This window comes from Sus scrofa, chromosome X (genome assembly GCF_000003025.6).
Source record: "Sus scrofa isolate TJ Tabasco breed Duroc chromosome X, Sscrofa11.1, whole genome shotgun sequence".
Lineage (NCBI taxonomy): Eukaryota > Metazoa > Chordata > Mammalia > Artiodactyla > Suidae > Sus > Sus scrofa.
The window spans coordinates 701,630-714,893 of record NC_010461.5 but is presented as its reverse complement, the minus strand read 5'-3'; the positions used below and the strand labels follow the sequence as shown (position 1 = coordinate 714,893).

Sequence of the window (13,264 nt, the reverse complement as noted above, 5' to 3'; positions counted from 1 at the left end):
CTGGCACCCGACATATCACACGGGATTCAGCTGTTCGAGCCGCCAGGCCCTCTTGCGGTTGGGATGCGGGTCTCGGGTCCCGGGTACCCGCGAGCGCTGACTTCGCCTCTCCCTCTGCAGGCACAGGGACGTTCGGCCGCGTGCAGCTGGTCCGGGAGAAGAAGGCCAAGCATTTCTTCGCCCTGAAGGTGATGAGCATCCCGGAGGTCATCCGCCTGAAGCAGGAGCAGCACGTGCACAACGAGAAGTCCGTGCTGAAGGAAGTCAGCCACCCCTTCCTGGTCAAGCTGTGAGTCCTCTCCCCCGGCCCCCACCCTCCCGGGCCGAGGCGGGATGGAGAAGCCCTGGTGTGGGACTCGCCTGCAGGGGGGTCAGGCTTCGTAGACGTCTCAGCTCCTGATCTCACAGATGTGAAGCTGCGAGGACCACTGACCCTCCCGCGGGCTGCGTCTGCAGAGGCGGGTGCTGTTTCCAGGGTTGCCTGCCCCTAGTGCCACCCTGCCCTCCGTAGCCCCCATCCCCAGCTCTCTGGAGAACCCCTCTGGTCGGCTTTTCTGGAACCTCCGTCCCCCGCTCAGCTTTACCCACGCTGATCCTTTCTCGGGCTCCTGGTTGACTTTTATTTTTCGATGCAGCGCAGAACCTTCCTCCAGTTCCCGGAGCTCCCCCCGGACCAGATCGGTCCCTCTCTCTCCCACACTGTTTCCTAGCCGAGGCGAAGGCTGTTTCCCACCCGGGGGCCAGAGACGTGGGTCCACAGAGGGCTCCCTCCCCCTCCCCGGGGTCTTCCACCCGGTTCCCAGCTCTCTGCTCAGGCCCCTTCCCAGCCCGCGCCCCTCCCGCAGCCCAGCCTGACCTGGGTGCCCCCCGCCCCCTGCTCCCTCCCCGACTAGGCTTCTGCAGGCTCCTTCCCTCTCCTCGCTCACCCCTCTGGCGATCTGCTTACAAATCCCGAGGGGCTTAGTGGCCCCAGCGACTTGGCTTCCTAGAAAGGGTCGTCACGGGCTCTCGGGCTATGTCTCTCTTCCAGTGTTCTTCCCTCCACGGTCCCGTCTCGGAAAGTGACCAGCAGTCGAAGGCCATCCCCGTTGTCACCCCAGGGCCACCCGTCCCCCACAGCGCCGCCTCCTTCCTCTGCCTCCCCTCCCCTCGCCCCCCGCCCACCTCCTCAGCACCTGTCTTTCCTGTGCGATGCACCTGCCTTGCGCCAAGCCAGCTGCCCCCCGCCATGATCTTGATGCACCTTGCCTGTCCCCCAGGGCAGGGAGATACACCTGTCCCCCGAACGCCACCAGAGCCATGTCCCCAGGGCCCGAAACTGCGTCTTCCTTGGAGTAGGGACGTGTGACATGTTGAATGAGTGACAGAAGGTGGGCAGCTGACTTCTGGTCTGACTCTCCTTTGACGGAGCTAAAAGGCAGTCTTGAGCGGACGTGGAGGGGTCAGTAGAGTCTCATGCTGCTTGAGTCATGAAAACAAAAGGCGCTGGGACATCAGCGTCAGCACTCCTCACTGGTTGGGTCTGAGCGTCCGCTCGGCTGGTGGTCAGAAAACTCAATCCACATAGACCCTCTTCTGGGATGAAGCAAAGCTTTTACGGATGGTGTCTCTTCTGTGAGCTGAAAGAAGTGATTCTGAGAAAGGATTGCTGTCAGTTCGCCAGGGTTTTCAATTAATGTTTTGTAAAGGGGAGGAGGCTCCTTTGCTGCCAAGTCATCCTCACCTGCTTAGGACATGACAGTGGTCTCGGGCTTCTACCAAATACAGGAAGTCTTAGACCACAACCCCAGGGTGTGTCCCAGAGGGTGCTCGGTGGTTGACTTCTCCCAGGAAAATGGTGCACCCTGTGGCTGGATTCTGGTTTGTTCTGGAAACCAAGTAGTGTGATCTGTTACGTGTCTGCCGTGAAATGAGGAGAGCACAGAAGAGAAGCAGACGGAGTGGACGGGGAGAAGAAAAAGGCTCAGACGTTATTGAGGAGGCACGAGTTTGGAGAAGAGGGAAGAAGCCAGTGGGCGACGTGCTTTCCAGGGCTGAGAGTGGGCGCGGGGATGCTTCGGAGCGGCTGGCGGGGGTCTTGCTGCGTGGCTGGTGGGACTGCTGAGTTCACCTTGTTGCATCTTTTCTGGGGTCGGGCTCACCCCCCTGGAAGCATAACGGTCATGCTACAGGAAATCTAGGGTGAGGCTTCCATTTCTGAAAATTCCACCTTGTTGTGAGTTGAATTCTGTCCCCCCCCTACCCCCACAAAAAAAATTTGTGTTGAAGTCCTGCCCCCACTCTCTGTGAACGTGTCCTTATTGGGGAATTGGATCTTGGCAGGCGTAATGAAGATGTAAGTTGAGGTCTTTCGGGAATAAGCCCCAAGAAACTAACACCCCATCCCCTCCTGGAGTGGGTGGGGACCAGCCTGGGTGATGCGTTTCCAGGAGAGAATCCTTGAGCTTTGGGTGGTTACAAAGGAGCAGGGAGATAGAGGAACTTGCAAAACAGAGCTTGCGTCAGATGCCTGTGCTTTCTTTACCAAGGGCAGCTGAACCGAGGGTTTCATTCTCCTGTGTGGTAACTTCTCGCATCCAGAGGGACACCGATTCTGTATTCGGATGTTCCCCGCTTTCAGAAAAGTACCCAACTGGTTTCTGTCACAAACTAGGCTGCTTTCAGTGGGATGGAGTTTGACCCTAGGTTATCTTCTGCTCTGTAAGGTGTGTGATTGCTCTGGACTGTGCTGGCTCCGTAATCTGACAGCTTCTATGCAGCATCGCTGTTCCTGCGGCTCATGCAGCTCATGCAGCTCACTGGGGGCAGGACGCACTTGAATGCAGCCTTTTCCTACGTCAGGTCCAGTTAGGAGCGTGGCCGAGAGGCAGGAATTTTTCCTGGTCAGGTAGTTGACAGGGTTGTCCCTCTGGGTCCTTGTGTCCTGATCTGTTCTTCTAAGGACCCCAGTCAGCTTGGATCGGGACTCACCCTAATGACCTCATTGCATCCTCGTCCCCTCTTTAAAGACCCCATCTTCACACACCCCATGCTGAGGTCCTGGGGTTAATTCAAGATTTGGGGGGAACACAGCTCCGCCCGGAACACCTGCTTGGCCACTTAAAAGTAGACTTTTGAACGCATGAGGGTCTCAGGATAAGGGACGGGTAGCATCTGGATATGTTCTGTATGTTACACTCGGTGCTTGAAAACTGAATTAAAATTCATCTAGTGGGAGTTCCTGTTGTGGCTCAGCAGGTTAAGAACCTGAATACTATCCATGAGGCTGCGGGTTCGATCCTTGGCCTCGCTCAGTGGGTTAAGGATCTGGTGTTGCCTTGCAGACGTGGCTGGGATTTGGCGTTGCCGTGGCTGTGGTGTAGGCTGGCAGATAGAGCTCTGATTCACCCCCTCGCCTGGGAACCTCCATATGCTGCAGGTGCAGCTGTAAAAAGAAAAAAAAATTTTTTTGATCTAGTGTAAGGAGGCTCCTGAAACGCCCCATACGTGGCACGGGAGAGTGTGCTTTATCTGTCCAGCCCTGCGTACCAGGGAAGGGGGGTGCCCGTGGCCATGGGGAGATGCTCACAATTTAGGGGGAGGGGACCATGGGTGAGGCAGGTAGTCCATCCACCCCGCTGTGCCCTTTCTCTTGATGCGAATTGGGTCACCCAGCGTCTGTGTCCCACGCTGTCCACAGATGTTGACCGGCTTTTGCTTGCGTTTCAGTGAAGCCGTGTTGAAATACTCATGACCCTGAGCAAAGACTTGGAAGTTCCCCTCGGATGAGTTGGCACGTCTGCCCCCGGTGTTATCAGTGCTCGGTATGTGAAGTGCTCCTGGTTGTATTGTTGAAAGGGAGCCAGGGCATTCGTCACATACCCGCGGAAGGTGGCATTCTGCTCTGCGATAAAGCCGTTCCCAACGCCAGCTCAGCCAGCGTAGAGATAATTTCAGAAGCCCGGAGTCAGTCCCCGTCCAGGGTGCAGAGGAAGCGTGAGACAGTCAGGACTGCCCAGGGAGCCGTCTGGCTTTGTGTCCTGCCCCGAGACCATGACCCCAAGGTCTGCTCCTTGCCCTTTCGGTGTGTCGACATTGCTGGCATCTTAGAGCTGTTGGGATCTGGGACAGTGTTCACAGCTTCGTAGCGCTGACCCCGGGGACTGGAGATTCTTTGTGGTGGGGGCTCTTCTGTGTCCCATAGAATGGATAACAGCATCCCTGGTCTCTGCCCACTCAGTGCCGGTAGTGCTGCCCCGACACAATGGCAAAAAAAAAATGTCTCTAGACCTTGACAGAAAGTGTCCTAGGGAGGCAAATGGTCCTGATTACAGAGCACTCCCGGAGATGAGATAGATGATAGCTAGCTGGCTAGTTGGATGACAAATACATTGGATGGTTGAGTACATGGATAGGTAGATGATGGATGGATAGATAGATATAAATAATAGATGATAGACATATACACACACACATAAGATAGATATATGGATAGATAGGTAGATGTAGATAGATAAATAGATGGATGGATACATAAGTAGATGGATAGATGGATGGATAGATAGATGATAAATAGATGTGTGGATGGATGGATAGAGAGATACAGAAATAGATAAATACATTGGTGGGTAGATAGAGTGTTATTAGGATGGATGGATGGATGGAAGAAAGGAAAGCGGGATGGATAGATAGGTTGATGATGTAAAAATAACATAGATGATATAGATAGATAGATGCTATAGAAAAAGGTAGATAAATAGATTGATGGATAGGTATTTGGATGGGGGGATGGATGGATGGATACCTGAGCTAGGGAAGTGACACAGCCTGCAGGGTAGTCATCTCGTGCCAGCGTCCGGCTTCCTCCTGCCCCACCGTCACAGCTCCCCACGCTCGCCCATGCTGCTCCGCCTGACCCTTTTCCTGGCCCATCCCAATGCTTCCTTCTAGACCTTGCTACGTCTAGATGCCAAACCAATCCCAGAGCTTCCATGTAGCTCAGCTGTTTGCTCTGCAGAGAAACGAGAAACTACCAGCCAGACAGGGGCTGAGGCAAGCACCCGCCCTACTGGATGCCTCTCATTCCCCCACTCGGTACCCGCAGAAGCAATAATCTGGAACGTAGAATTCTAATGAAATCATTAATTCAGAGAAGTCATGCTGAGCCAGGGAATAGCTTGAAAAAGATTTTAACTTGATGGCAGTCACAGATCATGTGAGAAATACATATTGCCTCGTTGTTACATGTTGCTGTTGGGTGGCAGGCTAACTCCTTTCATACATATGTGATCAAGAAGGAACTGACTCATGTGATTTTAGGGGTCAGTGAGTCTGCAATCTGTGGCTAGTAATTCAAGTTAAGAGTTGATGTTGCAATCTTGAGTCTGAATTCTGCAGAAAAGCCCAGGAAGCTGAATTTCTATAAGACAGTTTAATCTAGATGCCAGATTCCTTCTTCCTTGGGAACCCTTGCTTCCTGGCTCTTGAGGCCTTCACCTGATTGGATGAGGCCCACCCTTATGATGGCAGGTCATCTGCTTCCCTTAAAGTCACCTAACGGTAGGATGCTAATCACATCAAGATGTGTAGAATTCTGCCAAAAAGTCCAGGAAGCTGGGCACTGGGGCAGAATTTCTCCATCACAGTTCCCTCTAGATGCCGAATTCCTTCTTCCTTGGGAAGCTGTGCGTCTTGTCTCTCGAGGCCTTCAACTGATTGGATGCGGCCCACCCATGTGGCAGAGGGTTCTCATCTGCTTCTCTTGAAGTCAACGAATGGTAGCTCTTGACATCAGCACAGGTTTCTTCCCAGTGCCATCTAGATGTATGTTTGACTGCATGTGGCCTAATCAAGGTGAGGCCGAAGATAATGAGCCATCACAGTGGGCCGTAGCCATCGAGCTTGAGAAAGAGACCAGAGCCGTTCTGTCCCTGTGACAGTGGAAGTGCCCGGTGCGGTGGTCTCTGTCGCCAGGCGAGTTGATGAAGCAGTTGTCTCGAGGGGAACCTGAGAGTCCAAAATCTGAGCCACGGCTAGAAATGCCATTGGGCTCCTGGCTACAGGCTTCGAGAAAAGCTTTCCTAGGCGTGTTCTGGCGGTAGTGTCCCATGCCGGGTGCATTTTCTTCTCCTTGCTTCTCTGGGGTGTTCCTGTTTCCTTCCTCTGGGTGCCACCTTTCACGCTCTCTTCAATTTCCCTTTGATGGACAAGAGGTAATCCCTTTGTCACCTTCTAATTGGTAACATGTTCTCGGTTTCGGGTTTTGCCTGAGTTGGCTGTTGCCTTTTTTTTTTTTTAGGGCTGCACCTATGGCACGTGGAATTCCCAGGCTAAGGGTTGATTTGGAGCTGCAGTTGCTGGCTTACACCACAGCGACACTAGATCCTTTCACCCGCTGGTGACGCCAGGGATCGAACCCGCATCCTCGTGGATAGCAGTCGAATTCTTAACCTGCCGAGCCACAACGGGACCTCTGCTGCTGTTCTTATAAAGGAAACTTCTGAGCTGCGGGCTGGCTAGGTCCCAGTGACCTTGAATGTGGCCGCAGAAGGTAACAGACAAGAGAGCAGAGGTGAAGGCTTCTGAATGAGACTAGGCTCATCCGTCCTGAGAACGTTCCTGTTACGGATGAAGCATGTCACCTGCCACAGCGGTGAACAAAGGATGTCGCAACTCTTGCCCTCAGCCGCTGCCGCTGCCCTGGACTGTGTGTGCCGAGGACTCAGGATGGGAAAGGGCAGGACCACCCCGGCCCTTGATGGCCAAGGCGCGTATCACGGCAGCGACGGCCACGAGCCCAGACGCGTCCATCGTCCCACCCAGAGAAAAATGCTCAGTGTTTTCACGTGAGAACTCTGGTTTTCTTTACGAGGAATCTTGGATGTTTTGACTACCTGGTTTTTGTTGGTTGGTTGTTTTTTTTTTTTTTTTTTGCAAAAATGCATATATTCTGGCTGGTCCCTCGCCTCTGTGGAACAGACCCTCAGAACTGTCTGAGAGGCTGCCTCCTGGGCTTACGTCCTGGGCAAGGCTGCCGACTAACACCTCATTCTCTGCTTTTCAGGTGGGGTATTTTTTTTCTCTTGACGCTCTGTCTTCTTCCACTTTCCCTGCCGCCTCCTGTATCATCCGACTCCGCTTCTGCTTCTCACTCCCCCCATTCCTCTTTCATTTCTGATTTGGGCTCATGATGCCGGGTGTTTGTTTGTTTGTTTTTCCCTCGGTAGGAGAACGTGCCTAATCGCTTGATCATCCTTGTGGATGGTAGCCCTTGTAAATGATCGAGCGTCACTTTGCTTTATCAGTGACATCGTGTCTTAAATGTAGGAGTTTGTGTTGATGAACTTTGGAGACCGAGCTGGGAGACCTTTGTCCAACCCGTGCTTTGGGGAGCAGGTGAGAGGGCTTCCTTCATGGAGACGTTGCTTCCAACCAGGGGTCCCCACGTGGTCGCCATTCTCGGGGGAGCGCGTTGAAAATATTCAGTTTTGCTTCCCTCGTGTCATCCACAGGGCCGCCCGCGGTGTGACCCGTTAATGAGACTGTGTCTTGGCCAGATCGGGGGTGGGGTGGGGAGGAGAAGGGAGCAGGGTCGAGGGATGAAGTCGGACTGCTGAAACCGGTCGCCTTGGGGCCATTGCTGGACGTGCTTCTCTGGAAAGGTCACAGTTCTGCCTTCCTTGGGGTGGAGTCGCCTTTCCGACACAGACCTCAACCATCACGGTGCGGGATTTTCTCTCGCAGGGCGGAGGGCAGACCCACAGTCTCGGTTCCTCACTGGACATCTCCATCCGTCTCTGCCTCTTCCTGCCCTCGCGGCTCTTGGCCTTTGACTCTGCAGAAGGTACACCTTCAGGCTTCCTCAGCCTCTCGACCCTGGGGTTTGGATGCCTGTCTGGAGGGGGGCGTCCTGTGCACTGGTCTCATGGTGAACCTGACTCCTGGCCCCTCCGTCCACCAGAGGCCAGTCGCCGTGACCCTTTCCCAGTGTCACCAGGCCGAGCGTCGTCTGTGGGAGCAGAACGACCCCGGTTGATAACGGCTGCGATGGGGGCGCAGGCAGAGGCACGTGGGCGGGGGCTCCGTCCGCCCTCACTTGTCTTGCTCCCGTGCCGGGAGCTCCGTCCTCAGTCTTGATGATGAGTCCGGGCCTTCCCCGCGCTCCCAAGAGCCATCGCGCCCCGAGTCCCGTGAAGCCCCCGCTGGCGGGCTGGGTTGCTGCCCGTGTCCTGCCCACATCTGGGAAGCAAGATCTCAGAAGCCTGTCACCCACGGCACCCATCGGTCCCATACCCGGTGCGGTGAGCGCTTGATCTGCGCTTGGAGGAACTCGGGAGCAGACGAGCACCGAGCCTGAAGGAGCCGCTTCATCCCTGCCCCAGCCTTGCGTCTGCTCTGCGTCTCGTTGGCCCGTGGCGTGGGGCCAGGGCGCTTTGCTTTTCTGAGTGTGAGGGAGGGAAGAAAGCCCAGTCTGACTTCCTCTGCCCGCTCTGCGCTTGAATGCGAAAAGCAACAGTGTAAAAATAGCTCTCCTTCTGCTCTTCCTCACTGCCTGCAAGGGGCCCACGTGACACAAGGAACACAGCCGCCTCCCCATGCCTTGTTCCTGGGCTTTATCCCCAAACACTGGGAGGTATGGGGGGCATGGTGGATGCCAAGAAAAGGGAGCTTTGAATTCCCCGGGTGTCGAGTGAACCGGGAACTTCCCTGTGGGGCTCTGGTCCATACGGGCGGCCTGGGCCCCGAGGGAACCACCAGACCCCGGGGCCGGCTGTGCGGGGGCAGGGCCATGTGGCTGCTTCAGCAGAATCTCGCAGAAGGAGAAGGGGGGGACCCACGGGGACAGCAGCAGCAGAGAGACCGTAGGAAGGAGGGCAGTGAAACCAACAGTCCAGGTGCCCTTGAGGCTGGGGACTGTGGAGCCGGCTGGGAAACGGCAATGAACTTTCTAGAACTTCATATTGCACAGGGCAGTGGGGCGCAAGGGGATACGATGACGCAGTTGGGTTTTCGTTTTTCTTCTTTTAATGGCAGGAGTTTGACTTTCCTGCTGCATCTGGAGAGATGAGGACAGTTTGAAGTTAGGTGTCTCCAAATGAATGGGGTTGACTTTGAGTTTGTTAGGACGCCGGAGGGTGGGTGCTGGCTGCGTGTAGGTTGCAGATGCGGCTCGGATCCTGCGTTGGCTGTGGCTGTGGTGTAGGCTGGCAGCTGCAGCTCCAGTTCAACTCCTAGCCTGGGAACTTCATATGCCGCGGGTGTGGCCCTAAAAAGAAAAGAAAGCGAAAGAGAGAAAGTCCTTCTTGGAGCTCAGAGCTTAGGTTTGTGCCGGTGTGTGTGCTCCTAGCTGTTGTAAATAACAGCCGTGTTTGGCTGTTCGAAACATCGTAGGTGAATACCTACGCTTGCCTACAAACATTTTTCAGTTTCAGTTTTTGATTGTGGTGAAACCTCCCACGATTGACCATCGTTGCCGTTTTTTAAGTGTGTAGCCCAGTGGCCTGAAGTACATCCACGCTGTTGTGCAACCACCACCATCACCACCACCGTCTCCAGAACCTTTTCATCTTGCAAAAGTGAAACTCTGTCCCCATGAAACACTGACTCGTCACTTCCCCTCCTCAGCCCCTGGCCCCACCGTCTACTTTCTGTTTCTGTGGATGTGACAATTCTAGGGACCTCCTCTAAGTGGAATCCCACACTGTGTGTCCTTCTGGGTCTAGCTTCTCTCCCTGAGCATCATGTGGTCAAGGTTCATCCGTGTGGTAGCCTGTGTCAGAGTCTCACTCCTTTTCATGGCTGTGTAATATTCCATCACATGGATGGACTCCATGCTGTGTATCCATCTGTCCATCCGTTCATCTGCCCACCCACTCATTCATCATCCATCTGTTCTTCCATCGTCTACCCATCCATCCATCATCCATCCATCTATTCTTCTATCATCTACCCATCCATCTGGCCATCCGTTCATCATCCATCTATTCTTCCATCGCCTACCCATCCATCCGTCATCCATCCGTCATCCATTCATCATCCATCCATCTATCCATCATCCATCCATCCATCCCTTATCCATCCATCCTCCATCTGTTCATCCATCATCTACCCATCCATCATCATCCATCCATCCATGGACATTAAGGTTGCCTCTCCTTCTTGGGTGCTATAATGAAATACCTGTGTTCACATGGGTGTACAAAGTCTGACTACTTTCGAGTCTGAGTAGGGCATTTTCAATGTCTAACTCTCTTTCCTGCTTGTGGAGATACTTAAGCAGTTTCTCTTGTTTGTGTTTCTTCTTCTTCTTTTCCAATTTGCCTCTTTGCCTTCTTTTCTTCTTTCTGTCCTCCATCCTCATCAGGCCATCATGTGGGCAGCCTCTGTCCTTTTTTCTGTGCTCAAAGAGCTCTGCATGCGTGCACGCGACAGTCAGGCATCCTGCAGCATGTTATACAGGCTTTTTTGCCTCTCGCAGTTGTTAACTCAGCTTCATGATGGTCCTCCCTGGATGTTCTTGGGTGGACTTGTTCCAGGATACAGGGTGGGGGTGAGAGAGCACTCTCAGGCTTTCCGCGGAGAGCACCTGGGCAGGCAGGCTGGAGGCGAGAGGACCAGAGAGTGGACATGGATGTCGGGGACGGATGGGTGTGCATTTGGGCACGTGCTCCCCACCCCCAAACCATGCACCCTGATCACGCTCACTCTGTATCTGAGTCTCCTCCAAGCTCTGCTCCCTCTCCGCTTGGCTTGCCCATCCAGCTGGCTCCTGGTCCTTCTGCCCCAGTGCCCCACAGGTGCATCAGATCCCCAAGTCCAAATGTGAATTCTTGACCTTTCTGCGTGCCCCCTCCTTCCAACCAGCTCCTGGGGCCCAGCAGGTGCCGTTTTTCATTCCCTTTTTCCTCTGTATTCACTCTAACCAAGGCTCCTGCCCTTTTCTTTCTTTTCTTCCATTCTTTGAACTGTAGTTGATGTGTAAGGTTGTGTCAGTTTCAGGTGTGCAGCAAAGCAAATCAGGTATAATATACCTTTATTCTCATCCATCCTGGTCTGTCCCAGGAGACCGGATAGAGTTCCCTGTGCTGGACAGCAGGACCGCATGGCTTATCCATTCTCAGTGTCATAGTTTGCATCTACGAACCCCAGACTCCCCGTCCGTCTCATTCCCTCCCCCTCCCCCTTGGCAACCGCAGGTCTGCTCTCCATGTCCACGAGTCTTCTTCTGTTCTGTAGAGAGGTTCATTTGTGCCAGATTTTAGATTAAGCCAGAGAAGAGCATGGCATCACGCCATTTGCAGCCACAGGGATGGACCAAGAGAGTCTCATGCGAAGCGAAGTCAGTCAGACAGAGACAGACGATACCATAGGCTGTCATTTCTACATAAAGGTGTCTTTTCTTAGGTTCATGAGGTGACTTTTGGAAAGCCCCCCGGTCCCCTCAGGATGGGGCTGATGGCCAGGGGAACCAGCCCCTGGAGGGTTGACACTGTCAGCCCAGCCCTGACCTTGGGAAGGGGACAGGGGCCGCAGGTTGAGTTTAGTCCCCAAGGACCCAGGCGGTCATCAGGTCTATGTAATGCAGCCTCTCGCAAAATCCCAAAAAGCTAGGGTCCAGAGCTTCCGGGTTGGTGAACGCGCGGAGAGAGGGGGAGCGTGGCCCCCAGAGTGGGTGTGGGAGCGCCCCCCTTCTTCATAGCTTGCCGTCCGCACCTCTCCCGTCTGGCCCTCCCTGAGCTGTATCCTTTTATAATAAACAGGTGATCTAGTGCATGAATGGCTGCCGAGTTGTGTGAGCCGTGCCAGCCAGTTCATTGAAACACCCGGTGAGGGGGTCGTTACCTTCCACCTGGAGCCCGTCGGTCCCAGGACTTGCCGTGGCGTCTGACGCGGGGGACAGTCCTAAGAGGCCGGCCCTTACCCCGTGGGGTCTGATGCAAACTCCGGGTGGGTGGCGTCAGCGCCGAGGTAGTGCTGTGGCAGGAAACCCAGCTGGTGGCCGAGCGTGGCGGGTCAGGCGTGGGAGGGACCATCCCACCCCCTGCAGTTGAGCGCTGATTACACATGCTCAAGCCTGCCTCTTTCCTCCGTGGGTCAGCCTGCCCGGGGATGGCATTGCAGTCCCGCCGGCAGCCAGGTGACCGAAACAGACTCTGACCCAAGGCTCTCCTGCCCGCATCACCTGGTCTCCACCCGCGCTGTGTTTAGGGACGCACATTCCACGTGCTTGCTTAACCCTGGTTTCTCTCACTCCTCGGTGGTGCCCTAATGTCCCTCGTGGTGAATTATCTGATGCCCCTGAGGGGTGAAGGGACTGGCTTTGCGGGCTTGCGATGCCTTGTTCCTTGGAGCTGAGAACCGATTCCTTGGAGCTGAGAACCAATCCAGGTAGATGCTTGTCCTGGTGCTGGAGTAGGTCTGGGAGCTGTGCGGACAGCGGCTTGACCGGCCAGGGAGCTGTAGCAGAGGGACCCGATCCTGAAAGACGTAAATCGTAACGCATGATGCTTATATGTGCACATGTCTGAACGCGTGTCTGTTTGCCGTCTCCATAGCATTGGTCTCTAGCAGATCTTAACATCAGCCGAGACACAGGTGCTGGCATCTTTCTACCGCTAGCCCGTCTTCGCATGTGTCTGTACACGCATCTCGGCGTCTGTCCATCGGCAGAGGCGTCCTCACCTCACCTAGGGGTGAGTCTTGTCCTAGAGTAATCTGTTTCATAGGTAGCTTTGCTTTCCTAATACGTATAGATGTATCTTTTTAAAAAAATGTATTTTGCATATATTATTTATCTATTTATGTATTGCTTTTTAGGGCCGCACCTGCGATATATGGACGGTCCAAGCCTAGGGGTCGAATGGGAGCTACAGCTGCTGACCTGCACCACAGCCACAGTAACGTGGGGTCCAAGCTGCATCTGTGACCTACACCCCCACTCACGGCAATGCTGGATCCTTAACCCACTGAGCGATGCCAGGGATTGAACCCGCAACCCCATGGTTTCTAGTCGGATTCGTTTCCACTGAGCCACAATAGGAAGTCCTGCATATGCTTTTAAGTTATAGTGGATTTCCAAAGGGACCCAGTCATACGTTTACGTACATTCCCTGTCTTATATTATCTTCTATCATGGTCTATCCCAGTAGACCTATAGAGGTGCCGTAACCTGCAGCTGTATCCAGAGCATGGGTGTCCACCAAACCTTAGCATCGGTCTGTGCACCCATGCTGGCATCTGTCCATCTTTTTGAGTATCCCAGCATCTACTCAGGGCTGTATCTTTT

General features: G+C 54.2%; 1 protein-coding gene across 2 annotated transcripts in view; it reads left to right on the top strand.

Moving 5' to 3' along the window:
- The window catches only part of PRKX (protein kinase, X-linked), a 96,319-nt gene that overhangs the window by 38,846 nt on the left and 44,209 nt on the right, over window positions 1-13,264 (top strand). For both annotated transcript variants that reach the window (XM_021079693.1, XM_021079692.1), the window contains exon 2: window positions 121-289. In XM_021079693.1, coding sequence (XP_020935352.1) covers window positions 121-289 — 169 coding nt within the window. The remainder of the gene's footprint in view (window positions 1-120; window positions 290-13,264) is intronic.